The 25,416-nt window shown below is 37.8% G+C and overlaps 1 protein-coding gene across 1 annotated transcript; it reads right to left on the minus strand.

Annotated features, from left to right (window-relative positions):
* Positions 1-3,065: 3,065 nt before the first annotated feature.
* LOC133717410 (metacaspase-1-like) lies at positions 3,066-6,159 on the minus strand. The gene is made up of 5 exons (XM_062144119.1): positions 5,651-6,159; positions 3,969-4,302; positions 3,734-3,848; positions 3,461-3,640; positions 3,066-3,236 (listed from the first exon to the last, which is right to left on the minus strand). The coding sequence occupies exons 1-5, from the start codon at positions 6,066-6,068 to the stop codon at positions 3,177-3,179; spliced, it is 1,107 nt and encodes a 368-aa protein (XP_062000103.1). The 5' UTR covers positions 6,069-6,159; the 3' UTR covers positions 3,066-3,176.
* Positions 6,160-25,416: the final 19,257 nt, after the last annotated feature.

Genomic DNA, 25,416 nt, shown 5'->3' on the forward strand with positions numbered 1-25,416 from the left:
ATACCAATTTCGATTGCCATATTGGCTAGCTTGGGAACCTTGATTTTAGAACTCTTCGCCTTTTGGTGCACTAGAGGCCCTAACAAGGCTCTAGATTGTCCCAATTGAGTTTCTACGACCCTTGATCCAAGTAAGAGTACCATATAAGGAATCTAATGACTCATGAGTCTTGAAAAGCCTTGGGTACGGTTCTTGATACTATTATGAATTGCATGACCATTGTTGGAACATATTTGTACATTGAATTTGGCTAGGAAGATACCCTAGTGACCTAATTTCCACTTCATACTTTTCTTTCCTTTATTTAATTTAGTTGTTAGTTAAAGCTTTCATTTAAATTCTTGCAATATAGTTATTTGAAATTCAATTACAATTTTCGGTGACAATTTTTACCTCATTGTAAATAGCCAACACTGCAAGAACATTTTGGCTTTAGGTGAATGAAATAAATGACTTTGATTAAAAAAAAAATACATTTTTATCCTCCATAAGGCCATTTATGTTATAAAAAAAAAATTGCATTGTGAGAGAAAGGAACACATTGACACTCAATCCATTGTTGAAAGGTAACCAGACAATGGATATCTATTCGGGTCAGGTTTGGCCTTAAATGTTTAAGTAGCTTTTTTGTTCGTCAACGATAGCTTTTTGAAAGATGTCAAAAGTTTTTCAAAATATTAGTTTATTGAAAGTTTTATTGCCTCCCAATAAAAGCTGTTATTGTCCCCTAATAAAAATTTATTACCTCCTAATAAAAGTTGTTATTGTTCCCTAATAAAAAATAAATTTTGGTGGATGATTTTGTCAGTGGTAGATTTGTTCAAAGTTTAGTGAACTCTAAGGGATTATTCCATAAAGGACTATGAAACATCTCATTCACTATCAATAAAGTTCTACTGAACACATCTCTGATTTTTTTTTTTAGCAAATTATTCATAAATGTCTTTCTAAATTAAACTTATATTATCAATTAAGTTATACCATACATTTTTATCCTCAAACCCTAGCCTTTGGAGCTCTACACTCCATTAATGGCGGCCTGCAATGGCCTATGTCCTAAGCCACGTGCTGCTGACCTTCCAACGCCGATCTTGTGCGGCAACCACCAAATCTATCCATAAACATTGGATCACCATGTTTGCTTCTCACCGGAGTAAAATGGATGTTGTGAATAAGATGGATTGGCAGGCTGATTTGATGCGACCCAAGGTTCGGTAGGCAAGAGATTGGTGGTTCTAGGTTCATCCGTCTAGAGGTCGACTTAAGGCTGACCTATACTTGGCGAGATTGGCGACGGCGGAGAGTAAGGTTATAGATCAAGATTGGTTGACTGCTTTTGGTAATCAGCGTGAAAGACTAGAATGGCAGCCAGTAGTCGAGTCGGGCTGGCCGAGTTTGGCTGCATATCATTCATGGCAGCCGAGCACAGCATGTGTTCAGAGTAGGATGACTGCGCGTAGACCTGTAACAACTATGGCATTGAGCGTGGGTCTTGCCATAGGGCTGCTGTGTGAGGAACACGAAGCAAGGTGCAGGTCAAAGGAGAGGCACAATGCGGCAGAGTAAGTTTCTACAGCGGCAATGGTGGATAACGCTAGTCGTGGGGTGGCGGCGATGATGGAGGACACGGTCATGCATGGTGGTGTAGCCAAAGATGGAGTTCCCTATTTTCTTTGGGTGCCCAAATTAGATTGGAGGCCCAACTCAGTTTGGGTGTCCAAACTTTTTTGGGTGCTCAAATTAAATCCTAATTGGGGGACCAAAATTATGGCTCCTAGTCTTATTGGGTTTTGTATTTGGGATCTAGGATGATTAGCCCGACTAATCATTCTATTTGTAGTGGGTCTATGTTTATGTTTCATAGTGTTATAGGCTAGCTAGGAATAATTGAGCACTGGTTGTCTAATGAGTGGTGCTAGCATACCACGTCCTAAACTTGCCCTAGAGTTGGCAAGAGAATATATGTATCCGTGCCATTCTGGCTTGAGTTGAATGAAATAAATGACTTTGATTAAAAAAAATAATAATAATACATTCTTATCCTCCATAAGGACATTTATGTTGAAAAAAAAAAAAACCCATGTACTCGACGACGACAACGAATAAGGCCCATGTACTCGTTTTGTGAGTAGTTCTCTAGTAATCATATCAACAACAGCAAGATTGCAGTTTTGATTTGCACACCAGGTGTTTGAAGAAATGGGAGAGAGAGAGAGAGAGAGAGAGAGAGAGAGAGAGAGTCGTTTCTTTTATGGAAAGTATTTGTCCGTCGAAGATGGGTCGGATCAACTCAATGAGCATCTTCTGCTTCATTTTGTCCATCAAACTTTAAATACAAAATCATTTGTGTCCCCAAATTTTTTATTTCATCATATGTGGCCTTGTATACTCTAATTTAATCAATCATTGCCAACTATCTCATCTAGTCCATCAATTTCTTCACAAAATTGTTGACATGACGAGCGCACTCAAACCAATACCATGGGTTCAAGTAGAAAAGATTGATGAGCAGTTTATATTATTAGTATCAAGTAGAAAATCACATGCACTTTTCATGATATTCAATTTTCAATATCATTTGTAAAACTTGGCTAGGCAAGATTTGCAGACACATTCAAAACTTCAATATAATCTAAAGTTCCCAAAGCCTATGAAACCACATCGATAATCTAGACTATTGGTCTATTGAGGCATTGAACTGAAAAGACTCAATAGAGAGACATGAAACGTACATGAGCAAGTTTCGGTAAAACTTGATCATTGGGGTTGGCCCAACTCGAGAATAAAAGTGCGAAATGAGTTCAAAGAATCATTCATTTATAAGTAAACACACTGTAATTTCCGTTTTCATGGATTTTCAGGCATTCAAGCTCTTCTTTGTATGTTCCCTGTCAGCTACTCTATCATTTTGTTAAGACCAGAAAAGTAACAAGTAAACAAGCGGTACTTCACAATTTCATATACTGGGGATTTCAGATGCATATCCTGTTTCAATAAAAACATCTTAGGAACAGAGGACAGTTATACCAAAGGTAGGGAGCAGTACAAACAACAGTAATCCTATCGATGGCAAAATAAATTTGTTACTCATCAATTTGCTTCAAAATTATCTAAAGCCTAAAATACATTTAGAGATATAATGAAGTGTTGATCGATCTGTGTAGAAAGGTAAAAGATTACAGGGCAAAAGGTTTCTGGTACACATGGAACTGCTTGCATGCACTTAATCGAGGATCCTGAAACAAGCAAAGCAAAATGGCGCATCAATGACAAGAAATTGCAGTTGTTAAGGAAAAATAAATATATCCGAATTAAATTTAACCGGATGCTTATAAACTAATAAACTCATTTACAGATGAAGCTTGTTTTTATATAGAAACCCATAGTGATATATAACGACGACTATCATTAAACCTCAATACCAATACAAGAATGTTGTGCAAGCTGTGCAAGCCAATACCTGTCTTAGCCTACCACCACCAACACTTCCTCCTGTTTGAAGTATGCCGGCAAGATATGTAACAGCACCCCTACTTCGAATGTTATTATGCATAAGATCGAGTAAGCTCCCATATGTGGCTGCCTGTCCACTCTCGATTGCTTGGATGAAGCAGGAAGTCATGGTACCTGTTGATGTGATCTTGGATAACCCCCAAAAGCATCAATCAGATGTTGTGGAAATTGAAGCTATAAACATTACTGAACTGGGGACATTTTTTTTTGTCAAACTTACTGATTGTGTTTCCGCAGAGGTTTGATGGTCAACACAGCCACTGATACATATAACTTCTCCACCACTTGTTCCTTTCCATACGAATGATGCCTTGTCCCATGTATAGTTTCCACCCCTAAATCAACAAGGGATATCCACATATAAAAATCTTATTTTAGACAATGACCATTCAAGTAGGTAGGTACATATAGAAAGCAAAGCAGGAAATACATAACTTCATATTACACCCACTAACCTGTCCATTCTGCAAAGCCATGGCAAATCCAGTATGGTGCCACTATGAGAACAATCTATAATTGCATGAAGCTTGACCCCAAGTGGAATTGGCCTAACAATTGTTGCATTTATCCAATCATCAACAATCATACCCTGGGTTTCGAACTCAAGGGGACAGAGGGTTTCAAGATATCTATCTTCTTCATCACAAGGATACGGCTTCCTCAGCCTTGAAACATGACCAGAGAAGTAAAACAGAAGGGAGTCACCATGTTGACATCCTCGTACAAGCCAACGTAATTCCCTTTCAATGTTGTTTTTATAGGGAATCTTACATGGGTCAGTTTCTTCTTCTGCAGTACAAAATATGTAAGGAATTAACAGTATAAAGTATAAACGTTAGAAAATAAGAATAATAAATACAATTTACCAACGACTATTTACTTTGCTTCGTATTTGACAAATTATTCGCATCAAGAAAAATTTGCAAGCATTTTCTTTGAGATGGCCGGATATATAATTCTTCTGTAACATTGGTTACCAGAAAAGGATACTTTCGATTCATACAAGAGGGGGAAAGGTTATTAGGAAGCTTCTCTGTTTGGAGGTGAAGACATATTTTGAAAGAAATGACACACTAGAAGATAACCCCTTTTGTCAACTTCTGATCATGAACAGACTGAAGAACAAGACAAGATTGATTTGAATGATTAAAGTACTTGCAACGTACTATAAATGACAATAACCAAGGGATGCAATATCGTCCTGAAAGTACTGAAGCTGTGTGCCTACTAGTCTTGACTTAAACTAGGCCAGCTCTAGTTTTTCTATTAGCTACCTTGCAGGAGAGCATTAAGCCAAATATACTTTGTTGAAATAGTAGGCAACACTTAACCATTCCCTTGTCTTGTTCGTAAAATAACTATTGCCCTCACAAGGGAGTAGAAGTTCAACATAGGATAACAGAACAAAAATGGAATTAAGAAGTCAGGCAGCCCCCAGCCCAGATATAAAAAAAAAGATTACGGACCACTGCGGCCCTGCAGTTTCAATGGAATCTACATATTGCTCGCCAATAAAGTTTTATAGATCCACCCGACCACCCTTGACTGTAAGGTTCCTATTTAGTGTAAAGCTCAGCATATGAAATTCATAAGAGTCCCAATAGCCTAAAGATCGAAAACCCCCATTCGTGATCTAATCATCAAGTCATGCAAAATATATCATCACCAACAAAATTTTCATATGCCACACCGTATGTCAGGCTAACTATTGGTAAAAGACTTGTTCATATAGCGAGCTAGCTAGAAGATGGAACTGTTGAACTTCCATCAACTGATGTATTTTAATTTTCTTCAAAGATGACATAAAAATAATGATCAGTAGCAGTCAGCTACATTTAGGCACTTTTAATTAGCTTACCAAATATGATGAAAATCACCCAAAAATTCATCATACTTGTACTCTTATCTTCTCCGATAACTAAACCACTAGCTTTCCTATATACAACATTTACTTAACAAGATATCCAACAACTGCATTTCCCATCTAAATTAACTGTCTCCTCATAAAACTACCCTACCCTAAAACTTCGAACAGATCCATTGCTCAAGTCTCAGCCTGCTTTATATGGTCTACAGAGTCGTCCAATATAACACTTAAATATAACAAGCAATGTTCATGAACATGATCGATCCATACCAGTGAGCATGAGAATGGAATCTTCTGGAAACTTGAACTTGTTGATGAGGAGATCCCGCATGCATTTGGCATCATTGATGCAACCCTTGAGCTCATGCGGCGACTTTTTATAAGATATCCCGCAGATCACCGCCTTCTTCGGCCTGTGCACTTTCGGCTGACGTTCCAGCGGCGCGTGGTTGTAGGGCGAGGGAAGGAGAGTACTGTTGCCAACAGAAAAACTTCCATTATGGTCCCCAGCGTTTCCAATAACTTGATTATCAGAAACAATAGTGCAAATGCAACCTAAAAAGACATTGTAGGCTACAGCACTACGGGGGGAGCCCGGAGAGTTGACCACAGAAGGCAGCGGGATCTGGGTCTGGCAATTGCAACAGTTGACCACTTGTTGTCGTTGGCCTCCATTATTGCTCATCATAATGGAATCTGGAGGAGGAGTAGTGCATGTACGAGTTGAAAGGGGAGTGAATGTTTGAATCTTTTAAGGATTTTTGAGACGAACAGACAGAGATAATTACTGGAATCAAATTAAATAAAAAGCAAAAACAGATGAAAGGCAATTTTTATAGTAAACTGTTGACTTCATCGTTTTTATACTGAATATTATTATTTATTCTAAATATACTAAGGGGGTGTATTGTATTTGGATTTGTGCAGACTTTTTTTAAATGACAGACTTTTTGAAAAGTCCACAGACTCTTTAAAAAGTTGATAGACTGTTATAGATTTCTTAAAACCATTGATTTTAGCAACAGACTTTTATTGATTCATGAAAATCTATATACTTTATTATGAATGACTTCTACAGATTTCCTAGCATGTATAAAAGATAAAAACAAAAAACAAAAAAACAAAACAAATGCAGCCCAAACACAAAACAAGATAATAACTCGTTGTCTCTTCAATGCTCAAGTATCTTCTAATAGAAATGGACTCAAATGAATGATCGTTAGTCTATCTAGCGAGTTTGTTCTCATTCCTAATCTCCCAACAACATAAATATGCAATATAGATCACTTGATGTTTATGGTTAATTATTCTCATCAATTTTGTTTTCGCCGATTAACATGTATTGTAGCAAATATTGGTCAATGTCTTGATCTAAAATCAATCAATTGAAATTCAATTGTTCAACCTTTCTTTGAACCATAATATAAATTCAAATTAATGAGAATAATTAATTAATAAGATAAAATTTAGTATGTCATAGCGACACTATTCAAGGTCTTAGGGGTAGACCACAATATTTGGGTTTTAGGGTTTCATAAATCATTTTTATTGCTATTAGGGTTCGAAGTATCACAATTGAAAAAAAAAAAAAATCACATTCAAGAACTACAATGAACATGTTGGGTATAAAAAAACGTTGATATCATAAAAGATTAGAGAAAAAATAAAAAATTAAGAAAGAGAGATGATGAAGGACCAACTTCTTCATGCATAGAGAGAAGAACTTTGATAGACCTTTTTTTTTTTTTAAGAGGAAACTTTGATAGACTTTTTCAAATCTTTGGTCTGGAGGCTGGAAAATTATTGAAGTTTGGTATGTATAGTTAACACTAAAATTTATCCATGATTTTCTAATTTCGTAAGTATGAATGATATTTTGAATACCTCTGTACTTTTATTCATTTTTAAAAGTCCTAATTGAATACCCCTAGATTTTGGTGGAATTCATGAAGTCTTTAAAAATCCTAATTGAATACCTCAAGACTTTCATGGACTGTTAAAAGTCTATATTGAATACACCCAGACTTTTAAATTCCATAGATTTTTTTTTTTTTTTTTTTTTTGAGTAAAAGAGTCATCCCTTTATTGAAATGGTGAAAGATTACATAGTAATAGCATCAGCTGCAAGAGCAGCTGCTAAAAAGCTAGGTGCTGAATTATAAAACGCCTCCCGGTAGAGAGATTTGGCATGATCTGCAAGAAGATGAGCCACCTGGTTTGCCTCCCTCCTTGTATGAATGAGTTTCACATTTGGAACCGACCTCAAAACCTCACCAATATCATCGTATAGCCTGCCCAGTAGTGAAGTATTCGAACTAGAATGTATAGCAGCTTGTTGTTTCACTAACAACGAATCAGTCTCAATCACAGCCGGCAGCATGTTATGGTCCAGAACAAACCTCACAGCTGCTTGGCATGCTAATACCTCTGCATGCTCAGCAGACATAAGATTTCGAAGAGGCATAGCTCCCCCCACCAACATGGAACCATTAGAATCTCGGATAACAAAGCCTAAGCATCCCTGCCTTGTAGTAGAGAGGAAGGCACCATCAATATTAACCTTGAGTATCCCATCAGAGGGGCGTTGCCACCGGATCACGCTGGCACTCCGACTTATGTTCCCCGCCTTGCCATTGTGAACACGAAATTCGGCTAACCTTGTGCTAGCACCTAACGCTACATCAGAAGCCTGAGAAGATTTCTGTTCCCACACGCGCTTATTGCGCTCCTTCCAAACACACCACATCAAATACATAAAACCCTCAAAAACCTGTTTGGAAAGATGACTAGCACAGAAGTTGAACCACTCAATAACATCCATCCCATCAGTTTGGATATCCAAGCAACTACTCACCCTTCTATTAGTTTGTAGCACCTGTCTTGTAAATGAGCAGTTTCGACACAAGTGAAGTGTAGTTTCCGGCTCAATCCCACATAAGATACAAACCTGGGACTCAAGAACCACCTGCTTAGATGCAAGACGCTCCAAAGAAGGTAAAACAGCATTACACACCCTCCAAGTATGTAGCTTAGCCGAAGTAGGTATGACCCCCTTCCAGATCTTTTTCCAGAAATCATTAGTGACACTTAGAGTACTAGGTATCCTAGATGGGGAATGCACAAAAGAGTGTCTGTATGCAGTCTTAACAGAGAAACCCCCATTACTCTCCATTCTCCACACACATCTATCTTCAACCACCCTAGAGCTTAAGGGAATACATAAAATCGCCTCAGCCTCTTCAACAGAGAATAACTCCCTAACCAACCCTTCATTCCACGAAGAATTATCAAGAATTAAAGCACTGACCTTAAGAGATGTGTTGACAACAGGAGCAAGAGCGACATGTGTAAAATGAGGGAGTCTTGGAACCCAAGGATCCTGCCACACCCGAACCTGCTCCCCATCCCCTATCTGCCAAATAGAGCCTTGTAAAATTAACTCTCTTGTAGCCAAAATACTCCTCCAGGAATACGATGGAGAAGCATGTGACTCTGCTATCCAGAAAGACCCTGAAGGGTAATATTTGGCCTGGTATATTTTAGCAATCAATGAAGTGGGATTAGAGATAATACGCCAAGCCTGCTTGGCTAGCATTGCAGAATTAAACTCTGAAAGGCTACGAAACCCCAAGCCACCCTCCTCTTTCGGATTACAAAGAGCATCCCAGGACTTCCAATGTATTTTCCTTTTATCTAATGTGCTTCTTCACCAAAACCTAGCGCACATTTGTTCCATATCTTCACAAAAACCTTCGTGAGTTGGAATACACTCATAGCATAAGTCGGTAAGGCTTGAGCAACCACCCTGATCAAGATATCCTTCCCTGCACCACTCAACAATTTACCTTGCCAACTCTTAAGCTTTTTAGCAAGGTTATCCTTAATGTACTGAAAAGTTGCAGATTTCTTCCGGCCTACATAGGTTGGCAACCCTAAATATTTCTCGTGTGACTCCACTATCTCCACACCTAAGAGACTAGAAACCTCCTGCTGCATAAACTCAGAGACATTCTTACTAAAAACAACAGAACTTTTATTAAAATTCACCAGCTGCCCCGAAGCTCTCCCATATGTTTCAATAACATCCTGAATCTGATAACAGTCCTCCAAACTGGCATGAGCATACAACATACTGTCATCTGCGAACAGAAGATGATTGACTGATGGAGCATCACAGCAAAGCTCAACACCAGGTAGCAAACCCAAACTTTGTTTCCGTTGTAGAAGGGCAGAGAAACCTTCGGCTCCAATAAGAAACAAATATGGAGATAGAGGGTCTCCCTGTCGCAAACCCCGTGATGGGATCACATAACCTCTAGGCTTACCTCGAACCAGAAAAGAATATCTAACCGTAGTAACACAAAGCATCACCATATCAATCCACTTCTGAGCAAAACCAAACCGTTCCATAACCTTTCGAAGAAAGATCCACTCCATACGATCATAAGCCTTGCTAAGGTCTAACTTCAGCGCCATAAAGCCCTCCGAACCCTCCCTCTTATTATGCACAAAATGAGCCATCTCATTGGCAACCAAGATGTTATCAGTAATCAACCTCCCTGGAACAAAGGCACTCTGAAAAGGTGAGATGACCATAGGTAAAATCATTTTCAGTCTATTGGCAATTGCTTTCGAGCATAACTTGTAGATGACATTGCATAGAGCAATAGGCCTGAGGTCGGACATTTGCTCTGGGTTAGACACCTTAGGGATAAGACATATATGAGTAAAGTTAATCTGCTTTAGAAAATGACCAGTGTGAAGAAAGCATTGCACTGCCTCAACAACCTCCTCACCGATAGTCTCCCAATAGTGTTGGAAAAATAAGGGAGGCATACCATCCGGCCCGGGTGATTTGGTAGGATACATTTGAAACAAGGCAAGTTTAATCTCCTCTCCTGAATATGGTAAGCAGAGTTGCTCATTCATCTCTTTAAATGTTTCACTAATTCCATATACAATACACCCCCTAAAGCGCGCGGTTCACTATTTTCGACTGTTTATCACTGTTCACGGCCAAATGACGTTTTTGCCATTTCAGTGTTTGTTTCTTCAATTGCTGGTTGCCCTTTCAGGGAGCAATTAATCCAGAGAGAGAGATAGATAGAGAGGTTAGCTATCTTTCTTTATTAGCCGATTTGGGTTTTAATTTCTGGGCTGTTAGTTCATTTCATTTCTGCGTATGAATTTGTGATTAATATCAATTCCAATCAGAGAAATAAGTAAGGATTTTACGTTCCTACCAGCGTCGATTTATGATATCACATCATCCCAGCACTCGGTGTGTGCCCATCTTTTCTTTTGCTATTCCAATCAAAACCCGTTTCTAATTGATTGTTGGGTTCTTCAAAATCGGCTCTTTCATTTGCCAATTGGCCTATAAAAATTTGATGGTTTTGTGAAATTCAATGTTGAATTGATGTGTGTTTGTTCCATTAACTTTCAATTCCGATAGATTTCTTCTGCAACATATCTTTAATTTGTGTAATGGTGTAGTATGTAAGTTGCCTTTTTGTTTGTTTTTATAGTTTTGATGGATGACAGTGGTAATGGATAGATTATTTGGTTGGTTAATCAATTGAAGAATTGATGGCGTTGTATCATAGTTTATATATCTGGGCAACTAGGTGCTCAGTAAACCTTTAGTAAAACTTCTAATCTCTAAACCTGAGACTGTAAACTGTTTTCCTAAAAATTAGTTGTGTGGTTTTAAATGTTTGGCTATCCTTTGATTTTGATCAATTTATTCGACACAGGCTAAAATTCTACACCACATTGTTGTCTAAAGGTGTAGTATTGTATCACAAGTCTGTTTTTTTTTAATTAAAATTATACATTAAGTTTCGTCTTTAAAACATTTGGATTAATCAATTGACACAAAATTTAAATTCCGTTATCAGATTTTATCAATTCAATAATGTTTATCACAAGTCTGTTTTTACTGTTTCTTCTTCCTTTATTTGTTTTTAGGCATTAAAAATCTAATTTGTTGTTTTTATGTAGTTCAGACTGAAAAGTTGCATATAGTCAAGAACAGAGATACAGATAGAGGTGATATTCAAGGAGGATAGAGGCTGAAACAGGTGAGAGAGGGATCTGGGTTTTGACTAGAGTGCTGTTCTGTGCTATCGAATTTTGTGAGAGGTAGAGATAGAAGATAGAGAGAGGTGATATTAAGCAAGGGTAGAGGCTGAAAGAAGTGAGAGAGGGATCTGGGTTTTGAGCACACTGTGGAAATTTCTAATTGGTAGGTTTCAATGTTTTCTATACTTCCTGTTTGGGTTTTGGTGGAAATATGTGATTACATATATCAATATATGTGTTGGTCAAATGTGTTGAAATCTCTGTTATCTGTTATCGGTACCAAAATTTCTGATCCTGTTGTTTTTGGTTGGATTAAAAATGTGTTAGTTTTGTTTTGGATGTTCTTAAGTTATGTTAGATTCTGATTTTTATTGGGTTATTTTTTTTTCCTGAATTTCTTAGACATTAGATGGTGGCTTGTTTGATTTGATGAATTTTATGTCTTCCGTGATTTCATATGATTATACTACTTGAACTTATTGTATAAGAAGTTGATCTTTTTTTCAGGTAACCTAAGGGACGTGAGAGTTTAAGCTTAGACCCTCTGAAAAGCTAGAACAGGTTTGATTTCGAATGAAACTCTTTTGCTATTATTGTTTTCTGAATTTTTATGTGGTGCAGTTTTACGTAATTATCTGCTGTTGGTAGTTTTCAAATGATGTGATTTGTTATGTCCTGCAAATTTTGTTTGCCGTATAGTTTGATGTGTGTATGGTTCATTGGAGTGGCTTGAAGGGATAGCTTTTGTTTTTAAGGATTTAAAATTTTTCGTTAATTTTGTATATGCTTTTCATAAATGTTTTCACTATGTAGACCTTTGTTGGATACTGATTAGTTTTCTACTATGTGCTAATGATGTTGTCTTCAATTTTGTTTGATTAGAATCCAGGGAATCTGTGATGATAATTGTTTCTGTTTGTTAGGAACTATTTATAGCAATTCTGTTTGATTAGAGTCCGGGGAACAAAATAGTGTTTCCTAATATTCTAATGATGTTGTCTTCAACAGGTCCAACTAAATAAGTTGGGAGATCAGCTTGGTTTAGATACTTATGGAATTGATGTCAATGAAGAGGATTCAAGCATTAATATTGTCAGCAATGGGGAAACTCATTTTCCAGTCCCCTTAAATAAGGAGCAGCTGAATGATGTTTCTCCAAGCAAGAAAAGGTTTGATGTAAATAGGGTGCCAAGGAACCAAAACAAGGTGGTAAGTAATCCATCTGTATTAGGTTAATGGATTTTCTGCCATTCTTCTACTCCCTTCTTATGCGATCGTTTTAGACTGGAGCAGTGGAAGGTGATACTGTTGGAATCGAGAGAGCGGGAGAAGAAGTCAGTCTGCGTTTCGTTTGGATCAATCTTGAAAGCTTGGCTATCGAAGGTATTGTTTCCCAGATTCCTTTTTTTTTTCTTCCCTTTTTGATTGGGGTTTTTGTTGCGGTTGGGGTTGGATTGATATGGGTTTCGATCTTTTACTTTCGGTGTGCTTCGGTTTTGAAGATAATCGTGCTAGATCAACCAGGTCAGGGGTTTTGTGCTATGATTGAGATAATCGTCTATATTTTTCTTTTAATCTATTGCTATGATTGAAAATGAGTTTTTAACAGTTTGGTTTATCTTTGGTTTCAGGATAATTGTGTTTGGGTAGGTGATCTGCTGCAACTGGATCTATCGTGCTTGGGTTTTGAAGATAATCGTGCTAGATCAACCAGGTGAGGGGTTTTTTAAATTGAGTTTTGTTTAGAATTCATCTGGCCTTCTGCTCCTCTTCACGGAATCAAGGTTCATGTTTTTATATCCTTATGCTTATTGGTTATGTATCAAAATGGTGCTAATTGCTTAGTTTCCAGTACTGGGTTATGAATTTTGATCAAGAATTGATATTCTAGGAAAAGACATTCAGTTTCTCTTGGAATGAGTTAACAAATCCAACTACGTTGTGGTCTTTAGATGGAAATTGGGGGTTTCGGATTTCTGGGTTTTCCATTGTTTTGTTTTTTGGTGAAATTGGGTTTTGGGTTTTGTTTGATGATCGGGGATTCGTTATTCTGGTATAACTGAAACTCCCTCTTCTTCTTCTTCTTCTCACCTTGAGACTTGGATACAAATATGGCAACCATGCTCATTCGCTTACCATTCTTTTCCGTGAGTCCATTTCTCATTTCCTTTTTGTTTTTCAATTTATATTTGCTTTCCTTTCCATTTTCTTTCTTCTTATATTCATTTCTGGGTTTGTCCAATTCCTTCGGATGTTTCAATTCAAATTAGGATTAGGAATGGTCATCTGAAACAGAAAGGGAACTGATAATCATGTTGGGTATTCAAGAAAACTTGAGAAGCATATAGAAATGAAGTTGAGGGTAAACTTGAGAAACTTTACTATTAATATCTAGTCATTTAGCTTTCTGTTTTCATTTTATCAATTGGATTTATTGTATGCAGATTAGGTAGCATTTGAGGTGCTGTCAATTGTGAAGCTGCTGCTGCTGACATTCCAATCATCTTTCTCAGGTTGGTTGCCTATAATTCCCATCCCTTTGTGTGTTCTGTACTTTTGTATATGAATTCTTATATGTTCTTCACAGGGATTTGGACTTTGTATGTTTATCATAGTATCAGAGTCTTTGGGTTGATGAGGATGCTAAAGATGGCTCCTTCAACCTAACAGAGATACCAAAGCCTAGGAGTGGGCGTTTTCACCCGAAAGTCCGAGAAACCGACTCGATCCAGACCGAAACCGACCATTCGGGTCAGTTTTCAACGTTGAATTTCTCGGTTCGGGTTAAACCGGACCGATTAACCCCTCATTCGGATCGGTCTCGGTTTCCAGATTCTCCGACCCGATTAAAACCAATCCGGACCGAGAATGTGTACATGTCTACGTGTCGAACTTTGATTGGTTCTAAGGCAAGCCTAATGAGCATACCCTAGACTCACTTGCAGGCAATCACCCACTTCATTTAGTCTTCGACCTAAACCTGAGAACCCCATTCCAACTTGCAACTTTGCAAGCCGTCCTCTTCAGTTCGGGAAAACCCCAATTTCTTGATTTCTTCTTTTCTTCTACCCTTCTTCACTCTTGACTTACTCTGTGTTGATCACTCTGTGTCTCGATCAAACCCAATCCACGGAATCACCCATGGATTCCTCCACTGGAACCACACAAACGCAATCCGAATCCCAATCTCAAAGCCATTCTGAACCCAATTCAAATTCTGATTCAAATCCCGACACCAAAATTGCCGAGAATGCAGTCGTCGCTACAACAGACCAACCATCTTCTGCTGGAACTCCATCTACGATGACATCGTCCCGACCACCAAGACCGAAAAAGAGAGCGAGGCAAAGTACATCCACAGGTTCAAGGGAGCGTTCAATGGTATGGGAGCACTATGACAAGGTTGACAAGCCATTGTATGAGATCAAAGATGGAAAGAAGGTCCAGGTTGGGACTACCAAGCGGGCCAAGTGCAGGTATTGCTCTACAGACCTTGCTTGTAATCCATACGAAAATGGTACTAGCAGTTTAAAGAGGCATATAGAGGTTGTGTGTAAAAAATACCCTGGTAGGATAGACCTAGAAGAGTTTCAGCAAGTGTTTGTAGTTGGTGGGAACTTGAATGAACCTTCTTTAACTATGAGGGCATTCAGTCAAGATGCTTGCATAAGAGCTTGTGTTGAGATGATAGTAATAGACGAGCTGCCATTTAGTCACCCGGAGAAGGAAGGGTTTCAAAGGTTTTGTAAAGTTGCATGTCCTAGGTTTAAGACTCCTTCTAGGAGATTGGTTGTCAGCACATTTTGGAAATTGTATGATGCTGAGAAGAAGAAACTTAGGCAGGAGCTAGCTAGTCACTGTGTTAATTTAACCACCGATACGTGGACATCGGTGCAAAACATAAATTACATGGTGGTTACGGCTCATTTCATAGATGGTGGCTGGAATTTACACAAAAGAATTCTTAACTTTTGTGTAATTCCTAATCATCAAGGGAAAACCATAGGGAGGCTGCTAGAAACATGCCTACTTGAATGGGGAGTTGAGAGAGTATTGACTGTTTCGGTGGATAATGCATCCGCAAACAAAGTTGCTGTTGATTACATTAGGAACAAGATGCTGGCTTGGAAGAAACCGCCTGTTTTAGGAGGCAAATGGCTTCATGTAAGGTGTTTAGCTCACATTCTGAACTTGATTGTGAAATCAGGGTTAAGAATGATGGATAAGTCTGTGGCTGCGATTAGAAACGCAGTTCGTTATGTTAGGAGTTCATCTTCAAGGCTTGATGTTTTTAAGCAATGTGTTGCCATAGAACAATTGGATTGCAAGAAGGTCTGCATATTGGATGTGCCAACTCGGTGGAATTCCACCTTCTTAATGTTGGATGTAGCCCTTGAGCTTCGAAAAGCGTTTGATCGCATGGCGGAAGACGAAGACTTGAAATACTCATACCGAAGTTATTTTGATGAGGATGAAGTTGAGGATGATGACTGGTTAGAAGTAGCAGAAACAGAAGCTGCAACAAGGCCAAAAAAGAACATAAAAAGGGTAGGGCCACCCGTCGGAACTGATTGGGAAAGAGCTACTGTTTTTGTGAATTTCCTCAAGGTAATCGGCCACTTTTCATTTACAGTTTACACTTTACAGTTTCTGTATTTATAGTTTCTGCATATTACAGTTTACAGTTTCTGCATTTTACAGTTTTTGCATTTACAGTTTCTGCATATTACAGTTTACAGTTTACAGTTTCTGCATTTATTTTTTATGCATATTACAGTTTACAGTTTCTGGCTTTCTGCATTTTACAGTTTTTGCATTTACAGTTTCTTCATATTACAGTTTACAGTTTCTGCTTTTATTTTTTCTGCATATTACCGTTTACAGTTTCTGCATTTATTTTTCAGGTATTCTATGATGTGACAATGAGGATATCGGCCACAAACAGTCCCACAGCTCAGAAAGCATTCCATGATATCGTCGCAATTGAATCTGAGATTGACGACCTCTTCGACCGGCCTGAGATGTGTATTGGAAGCAATACAGAAAAGATCTTGTTGGATATGGCAGTGAAGATGAGGAGCAAGTTTAAAAAATATTTTGCAAGCCTCGATGACATGAATCACTTGCTTTTGGTGGCTTTGGTGTTAGATCCTCGATACAAGCTTCGCAATTTTGAGAGGGTATGTAGAATATGGCTTAAACTTGATTCTGCAACAATCAAGGGAAGGTCTGCTGAGCTGAAGGAATTGTTGGTGAACCTGACGAACTTGTATTCATCGGCATTGGGCACCAAAAAGTCGAAACCAAGTGGCAATGAGGCCGAGAAACCTGCAGCAAGTGGTACTGGCTCTAGCACAAGGAGTTCAAGAACCCAAATGAGTGAGAAGATGGCTGCCATGCAAGCTGATTGGAAACAAGAGTTGGAAGACTCAGATCAGACTGTAATTTCACACGAGGTGGATAGGTACTTGCTGGATCCTATTGAAGACCCTCCAGAACACGAAGATTGGAAGCTTCTTGTGTGGTGGAAGCTTAATGGTGCTAAGTACCCCAATCTTGCATTAGTTGCCAAAGATGTGCTTGCAATTCAAGTAAGCACAGTTGCTAGTGAAAGTTGTTTCAGCACGGGGAGGAGGGTAATCGATCCATTCAGGAGTTCACTATCTGCAAAAACAGTTGAAGCATTGATATGCTTCCAAAATTGGTTGAGGTCAGAAAGCATTCAAAGCATCGAATATGTTCCAACGGTTGAGGATATGAACTTCTATGAAGAAGTTGAGAGAGGTACAATTTTTTAAATATTTGAATATTTGAGTTTTGTGTTTAATGACTTTGCAGTTTGCACTTTCGTGATAATGTCATTAATGTGAATTTGTTCTTTCGTAGACTATGCGCTTAAAGACACAACAGATAGTGCGCATGTCAAAGCTGCCAAAGGGAAAAAAATCAAAGCAGCAGCTCCATCATCAAAACAAAAAGAAGATGTTCCAGCAATGAGGATATCTGGAGCATCAGCAGCACCAAAAAATCCAGGGAAGGGCCTACAGGCTGGTGGAAGTTCAAAGAGGCGCACCAAATAAAGAACTACCTACTGTGGAAGTGCTTATTGTTTTAAACTTTTTAATAGATGTTTTTTTTATTGAAATAATGAACTGCCTACTGTGGAAGTGCTTAACTGCTTATTGTCATGTTGTTGACTTGTTCAGTTGTTGCTTATTCTTTTTGTCATATGCATATTGTTATTTGAGTTACTTATTTGTTTATGGCTTTAGTTTGCAGATTTGAAGTGTGCATAGTTGGATGGCTTTACTGCTTTACTTTGTAATTTTGCATAGTTTGCACAGTTTGGCACTTTGGCTTTGGCAGCTTGCTCACTTGCTAGTTACTGCTTTGCTTCAGTTTGGATAGTTTGGAATTTGAAATGGCAGTTTGCTCACTTGCTACTTTTCTAGTTGTTGCTTTGCTTCAGTTTGGAACTTTGGATAGTTTGGAATTTGAAATGGCAGTTTGCTCACTTGCTACTTTTCTAGTTGCTGCTTTGCTTCAGTTTGTACTTTGTTATTTGGATTTTGGATAGCTTCCTTTTTGCAAGGATGTGTTTTTAGCTTTTTGCTTCAGTTTGCAGTTTGTACTTTGTTATTTGGATAGCTTCAGTTTGGAAGGATTTTGGTCATTTTTATTTATGTACTGAGGCTTCATGTCATCATTGTCATGTGGAATTGCTTAAAATTTGAAGCAGGTTACCTAGACAGCAGTATGCCAGTATAAACTGAAATCTAGAAAAACATGTTTCTTGGCCCGAAAAACTGACAGACCGGACCGATTGTGTTCGGGTCGGTTTGTAATCGGTTTCGACATGCCAAATACACCGATCCGGACCGAACCGATAATGTCGGTTTCGGACTCGGTTTTCAACTATTTCGAACTGGACCAATCCGAACCCAGCCCTACCAAAGCCTCAATCTTTGAAAATTATATATACTTGCATCAACATATTAGATGCTATTACCCATCTAAACTCCGATTTTTGTTTTTAGGCTAATAAAGATAATATCAAAAGAATCATTGTTAATTCATATCTAAATATTTGCGGCAGCATGTATTATACAACTTTGCTTAATTATCATGGAAAACCATTTAACTTTCTGCGCTGGTTTTCTTCTCCATTTTGGTAACTCATTTATATTTGCAAATATATGTGATCAATCAAAATGGAATGAGCATGTTTCTATCAGTACATATACACACATGAATGTATACAATAACAGAAAATCAAATCTTCAAAGGCATTAAAAAAATGGAATGAGCATTTTGAATATTTGATTTAACTCATTTTGAATACTTTCCAAGTCTTAGGTTTCTAAAGAACACGAGCCATGATGGTGCATAGAGGATGAATTTTTCCTTTTCTGCGCTCCATGTCCTTTTCTGTTGAAAGCAGAATTAGTACCTGGGAAGAAAAAGAAGAAGAAGAAGAGAAATATGGGTAATTGAGTATTCATTTGAAGCACCTGGCTGTTTTTAGTTTTTAATTGTTTTTTTCTTTTTTAAATTTCTTCTGGGTTTTGTGGTTTGATGCAGATTGAGCCAATTTCCATCATTTATGTGCTGTTTAGTGTAAAGAAAATCTACAGTAAGGATCTTGAATTCATGTTTTTTTACTTGAGCTTTTGTCCTCGCAACAGGTTTATAATAATGTTTTCAAAGGCGATTCCGGTGCGCGCACGGGGCGCGCTTTGGTGTGAAGCGACCGGAAATCGCCTCGCTAGTCCAAACTAGGGCGTGCTACTGGAAAAGCATACCGAAAAGCGATGGGGCGGCCATTTTTGCAGAAACTGAGCTCTGATGCGGCGGGAGGCGGAAGGTAGAAGATGAAGTCGACTGGTTTTTTTATTATTTTTTATTTCTTCTGATCAAAACGACGTCGTTTTGATAAGTAACTTTCTGAAAGAAAAAAAAATTTGGGCCAATCCAATGGAGGTAGTCAAGTAGGAAACATGCAAAAGATAATGGCCCATTTACATTCAGCCCCAATAGCCCAAATAATTCAATAATTTGATATTTTATTTATTAGATTATATTTTTATGTGTTTTTATATTATTTATAAATGTAATATATTAGAATAATATTTGCGGGAAAGGCGGTCGCCTCAGCGCCTTAGGCACTCGCCTCGTGAGGCACTAGCAAGACGCCTTCGCCTTCGCTTTCGCCTTTGAAAACATTGGTTTATATATCTGTGTAGCAATGTGATACTTGAATTTTCCTTCTTTTTGCTATCCGTAGGATGCTTGGTTCAATGATATGTCATTTTGGCAGATTTGTGCAGATAATCGGAGTACTATGTGCCCAAATGAGTATGCCTCTGATTATCTTATATTTCCAACACGTTCCAAGTCAAAAAAGAAATTTTTTTAATGCCTTTGAAGATTTGATTTTCTGTTATTGTATACATTCTTATGTGTGTATTTGTATTGATAGCAACATGCTCATTCCATTTTGATTGATCACATATATTTGCAAATATGTTGGCCTCCTTGCATATCATTGCATTGCCCTTTATTATCTATGAACAGATGCATGACCTTCATAAGAAAACTAGTCAATATTTTTCCACTTATAGTACCGTACGATTCAGTTAGCATAACTCCTTTTTTGTGCAGGAATTGATCTTTTTTGAGACTCAAGGTTGTTCATGAAATCTTTTTTTCATCTTATTTATGGTTTACAATTCCTTTACTGTGCTGAATTGATGCCAAGAAAGCAGAAGAGAGTTGTTCATCACTGACTCAGACAAAAAACCTCACAGGTGCTCTACAAAATTTTTCTTCATTCAGATTCATATTACAAAATTTATCTTCATTCAGCTTCAATTTTCTTCACATCTCAAGTGTGTGAAACAGTGACTACGTTTTCTTTTCTCACAATGATAGGGAAACTAGCGCCGAACCAGCAATGTCATCAACAGACGCTGCACAACCTAACAAGCAGAAAACTGACTGTAGCAGCTTATCATTGCAACTGTTGCACCACTTTTTTGTATAGATAGAAATGGAGCAACCAATTTTTTCATAGGCCAACACCTGTTGTGTATATACACCTAGACCAACTATTTTTTGGAAAATGTTCCAGCAGCAACTGCAACAAAGTGAACCTCAAACTTAGATAGCCTATTTGTTGAACAATCCACTATGATAATATCATCTTTTGTTTTAGATGATCTGCAGTAATGAAAACAGTTCTATCATTTATATCCTCTCCTTTTAAGTTTAGGGAAAAGAATTATGGTAACAATTCACATCCTGCAGCAAAGCGCGGGCACTGTTGCTAGTTCATATTGATAATGAAACCGACAACAACTGCGATGCAGGGCCGCATCTATTGCGGCCGGTTGACCGTTGGTTACAATTTGAATATATAATTTTGGTCGATGGATTGAATCAATTAAGAAGGTACATGGCCACAACAACAGAACAAGGCATGATTCACAGTCAATTGCCAAACCAAGCAAAGACTAGAGAAATCAAAAGTAAAGAAACAAACAGCCGAAAACAGAAAACAAAAAGCAAAACCAAAAGAAGAAAAGAGAAGGAATATTCAAAATAAAGCAGCTCAATCTTTGATTTATATATTTACTTCCAAAATCGTTGGATCTTGTGAAATTCTTTAAATCTGTTTTGCCTGACCAAGCTCAATAATATGATGTCTAGTTGTCCCTAAATGATTTAGCATGTTTTCACTTTTCAGTAAAGTTGTTTTGTATTTGTTATTTTATTTTGGTGCTACTATTCTGTTTTGTTTTAATTTTTTTTTTTTAGAAGATAGGTAATTTCACTACTTATTTATAGTCAGGCACATACATCAATTCTTTGTTTTGGACCATGCATAAATAGCTAAATGACACAAACTACCGAACAAATTGACAAGTGCCTTCATAGAAAAATCAAGTTTAGCTCTCTTATCCAAAGACAAACGAGCCTATTAAAGGCTTAAAATCTTTACTAACCTAACTCTCATAACAGTAAAACTAGTCGCTTAAAGACTTCAATTGATGTACAACTGAAGAAACTAGAATTAAGTAGACAAATGGCAAAAGTCCATTTATTAGGCAAATAAAAGTAACTAAGAGCCAATATTAGGATAAGGTTAAGGTCCAAGAAGACTCAAACCCTAGCTCAATTTAATGCACCAAATCTAATCCAAGCCCACTGAAAACTCTAGCACATGCACTAGCAAACCAATTGCTGCCGCTGTCACCATATTAGCCAGGATCATCTCCATCGTAGACAACTACAGCTGTAGCCTCACTGTCGCCGCTAAGCAATGAGATATCAGCCTCCCTAGACCAATGCCAATACAATCAAGTAGATGGTCCGCTTTTCCACCGCAATTAAGAGTACTAGCCACCACATCAAGCCTAATTGCATAAGCCACCACGTCAATGTGTATCTTCGAGCATCGCAACACCAATTGCCAACAATGTTCCAAATTCCGCTGAGGTCCAACCATAAACGGAATAACAAGATTGCAGAAGTGAAGTGGGACAATAGAGAAGGTACCTAGATTCACCTGATGATGGATGATAGCCTAAAAGAGCATCAATGAGTTTCCGGATTTCGAGAGAAATCAAGCCTAGAAACAGCACCAAGACTGGTGCCGCGCTGGAGAGGGAATAAGAACTCTGCCTAGGATTCACCTTCTTCTTGCCCCTGTGAATAGGGTTGCACGCGGATTGGATTGGATTGGTTTGACTCCAAACCGTCTCTATGCCAAACTAAGCGGTTTAGACATTTTAGACAACCGGTCATCAAAGAAAATAAACTTAATCCGATCCAATCCAATCCATTTAAAGATGGTTTGGTTCGGTTGGTAAGGTGGTTTTAACCTATATAGTATTAACGTTTTGTTTACGAAAAATTCATAGTAAAAATACTAAAACTCAATCTCAATAATAAAAATTTAATAATCAAAATCTAAAACTAATATTCAAAGAACAAAATCCAAAATGGTTTCAAAATGATTCACTTATTTGGGTTTTAAGCCTTTTGGGTCTAGGATTCAATATGGTAGTATATCATTTTGAGAATCAAATTATAATTGAAGATTTATAACTTACTTATAAAAGACTAACCACAAATATATATATATATATATATATATATATATATATATATATATATATATATATATATATTATGTATATAAATTTAATTTTTTTTATTATATTTAATACATACCGGTCGGTTTGGGTTTCGCGGTTTAAGTAAAAGAAAAATCAAACCAAGCCAATTCATAAACGGTTTGGTTCGGTATTGAACCGGCTTTCATATTTTAACGCTAAAAAACCTTAACCAAACCATATTTACCGGTCGGTTTCGACTGGTTTGGCCCGTGTTTTGCACACCCCTACCTGTGAATATGATTGAATGAAAATGTTTTTGTTTTATTCTTAATTCTTTCATGTCATTTTCGCTGTTTCTATTTTCATTCGCCTTTTGGTCATTCTATCTTTCTAAGATATACTTGGTTCTTATTCCCCATTTCATTTTCTTTTTCTTTCTTGTTTTTTTTAGGCTTTAAAAAAAAAAAAATATTAAACATCCTCCCCCAACCCCCGCCACCCCCCCAACACACACACACACACAATTTTCTTTTCTTTGGCCTTTTAAATCCTCATTGAACTATGGTAATTTGTTGTTCTTTACTTTTATCAATTCAACAACGAAGAATTTTGTGAGAAAGCTACCTACATTTTTGGTGCATTTTCAGTGACGGAACCATAAAACGATTCTTGGAAGGGCTAAACCAGTAGACAATTGTTTTGGTTTAGGTGAACGTGTACATGCCAGTAGGTGTAAACTCTAGTCGGGTTGGGCAACAGGAACACTCGAACACCATTACTAGTTGTTGGGCGCCTGTGGTGTTACTCATTTGTAATCTGGAGGAGAAGCGCAGGCGAGTTGAATGGGAAGAGAAATTCTTGAATTTAAGGATCTTTCAGACCAACAGGTCGAGAGTGACGGATTGTGGGGGCATTATGAACGGACTGTGCAGGGTGCATGTGGAGGGTATCAAATTCTTACTGAGCTTACTTGAGAAGCTACAACATGAAGTATCAAATTCTTTTGGATAATACACAAAATGTAGAATATTCTGTAAATATTTACTTTCCTTGTAGATGTAGATTATGTTTTCTGTATAATTGTAGGAGATGTTTTCCTATTTGGATTACTCTTGTATCTCTTTATATACCTCCTATTTTGGAGATGAATAATATTATTGAAGCATATCAAATACATAGAACTCTTATTTTCTACTTGGTATCAGAGCCAGTTCAATCCATTTGAACTTGCACTGTATTCTGAAACCCGAAACCTGAAAACCCGAAAAGCAACACAAAAACCTTGAAGTTCGAATCGAAAGAAGTCTTGAAGGTCACCATCAAGGCATCAACGCATCAAATTGCTGCACACCTCCTTTTTTGTTTATTTACAAGCTGCCGTACCCCACCTTGCTGCACATCTCTTTTGTTTAATTACAAGCTAGCCGACAAGACCCCTGCAGTTTTTTAATTAAAAGTCTAGCACACCTTTTTTGATTTAGTCAAACCCACAAGCAACCTGCAGGAAAAGAAACAGACCTGCATCGAATTCTTCCTGCACCTTATCGAAAAAAAAAAAAAAAAAAAAAGGTCTTGCTGCACCAATTTTTTGGTCACGTACAGGCCCTTGCTTTCTTCTCAATGGATCCATCCTCAGGCTTCTCAACTCCTCCACCACGCTGTCCTTCGGGTAAAACAAATCCATATGCAAATATAAAGTGTCCGCTCTGTGGATATTTGGGTCATAGCAAGCAACGGTGTTATGAAATAATTGGCTACCCTGATTGGTGGAATTTCACCAAGAAACCGCGAAAGAACCTTGAAAAAGCTACCATGGCTACTGCAGAGGAAGTGCACCTAGACAATGTCTCTACTAATATAGTGCAGTCAGATATGAAGAGTAATGTTACTTTTAATAGTACATGGATAATTGATACAGGTGCATCTGACCATATGACCAATGACCCTAGTCTTGTGAAGAACCTTAGACATTCCCCTCAAAATATTGTCTCCACTGCTGATGGTACTCCAACTCCGGTCACCGGAGAAGGTTCTATTGCTTTATCTGATACCTTAACCCTTGAATCTGTCTTAGTTGTTCCATCACTAGCTTATAATCTCCTGTCTGTTGGTCAAATTATTTTAGCTCTTGCATGTATTGTCACCTTTTATCCGTCTTTCTGTGTGTTTCAGGACATTCTGACTCGGCGGATTCTTGGTTATGGTGTTAGAAGGGGGAAATTATATTACCTGGACCTGACAGAGACAGGAGAGAAACAGAAGCATCTTTTGGGACTAGCTAATCAGATCAACGGGGTAGAGGATGCAAAGGAAGCTGTATGGTTATGGCATCGCCGTTTAGGTCATCTATCTTTTAGTTATCTTAAGAAACTGCAACCTCAGTTGTTTTCAGTTGTCAGTGATTCGGATTTCCATTGTGACATCTGTGAACTAGCCAAGAGCCACCGTATTTCATATTCACCAAGTCTTCATAAAAGTCCTGTTCCTTTTATGAAAATTCACTCTGATGTCTGGGGTCCTGCGAAAATTCCTTCTCTTTCTGGAGCTCGGTATTTTGTAACATTTATTGATGATTGCACTCGCATGACATGGGTGTCATTACTGAAGAATAAGAGTGATGTATTTGGGATGTTTACCGAATTTCACAAAATAGTAGCAACTCAGTATCAACAATCCATCAGAGTGTTTCAGTCTGACAATGGTGGAGAGTTTGTGAATGACCCTATGATTGAGTTTTGCCGATCACATGGAATTCGTCATCAAACCTCCAATTCTTATACTCCTCAACAGAATGGTTTAGCAGAACGGAAGAATAGGCAGTTAATGGAAGTT

This window comes from Rosa rugosa, chromosome 6, assembly GCF_958449725.1.
Source record: "Rosa rugosa chromosome 6, drRosRugo1.1, whole genome shotgun sequence".
NCBI classification, from domain to species: domain Eukaryota; kingdom Viridiplantae; phylum Streptophyta; class Magnoliopsida; order Rosales; family Rosaceae; genus Rosa; species Rosa rugosa.

Bases quoted from the DNA above. Each gene is read 5' to 3' on its own strand.
- LOC133717410 (XM_062144119.1), bottom strand. From the start codon at position 6,068: ATGATGAGCAATAATGGAGGCCAACGACAACAAGTGGTCAACTGTTGC. The intron at 3,849-3,968 runs GTTAGTGGGTGT...TTGTTGATTTAG, and splicing joins TGGCTTTGCAGAATGGACAG to GGGTGGAAACTATACATGGG. The intron at 3,237-3,460 runs GTATTGGCTTGC...TGCTTGTTTCAG, and splicing joins GTGGTGGTAGGCTAAGACAG to GATCCTCGATTAAGTGCATG.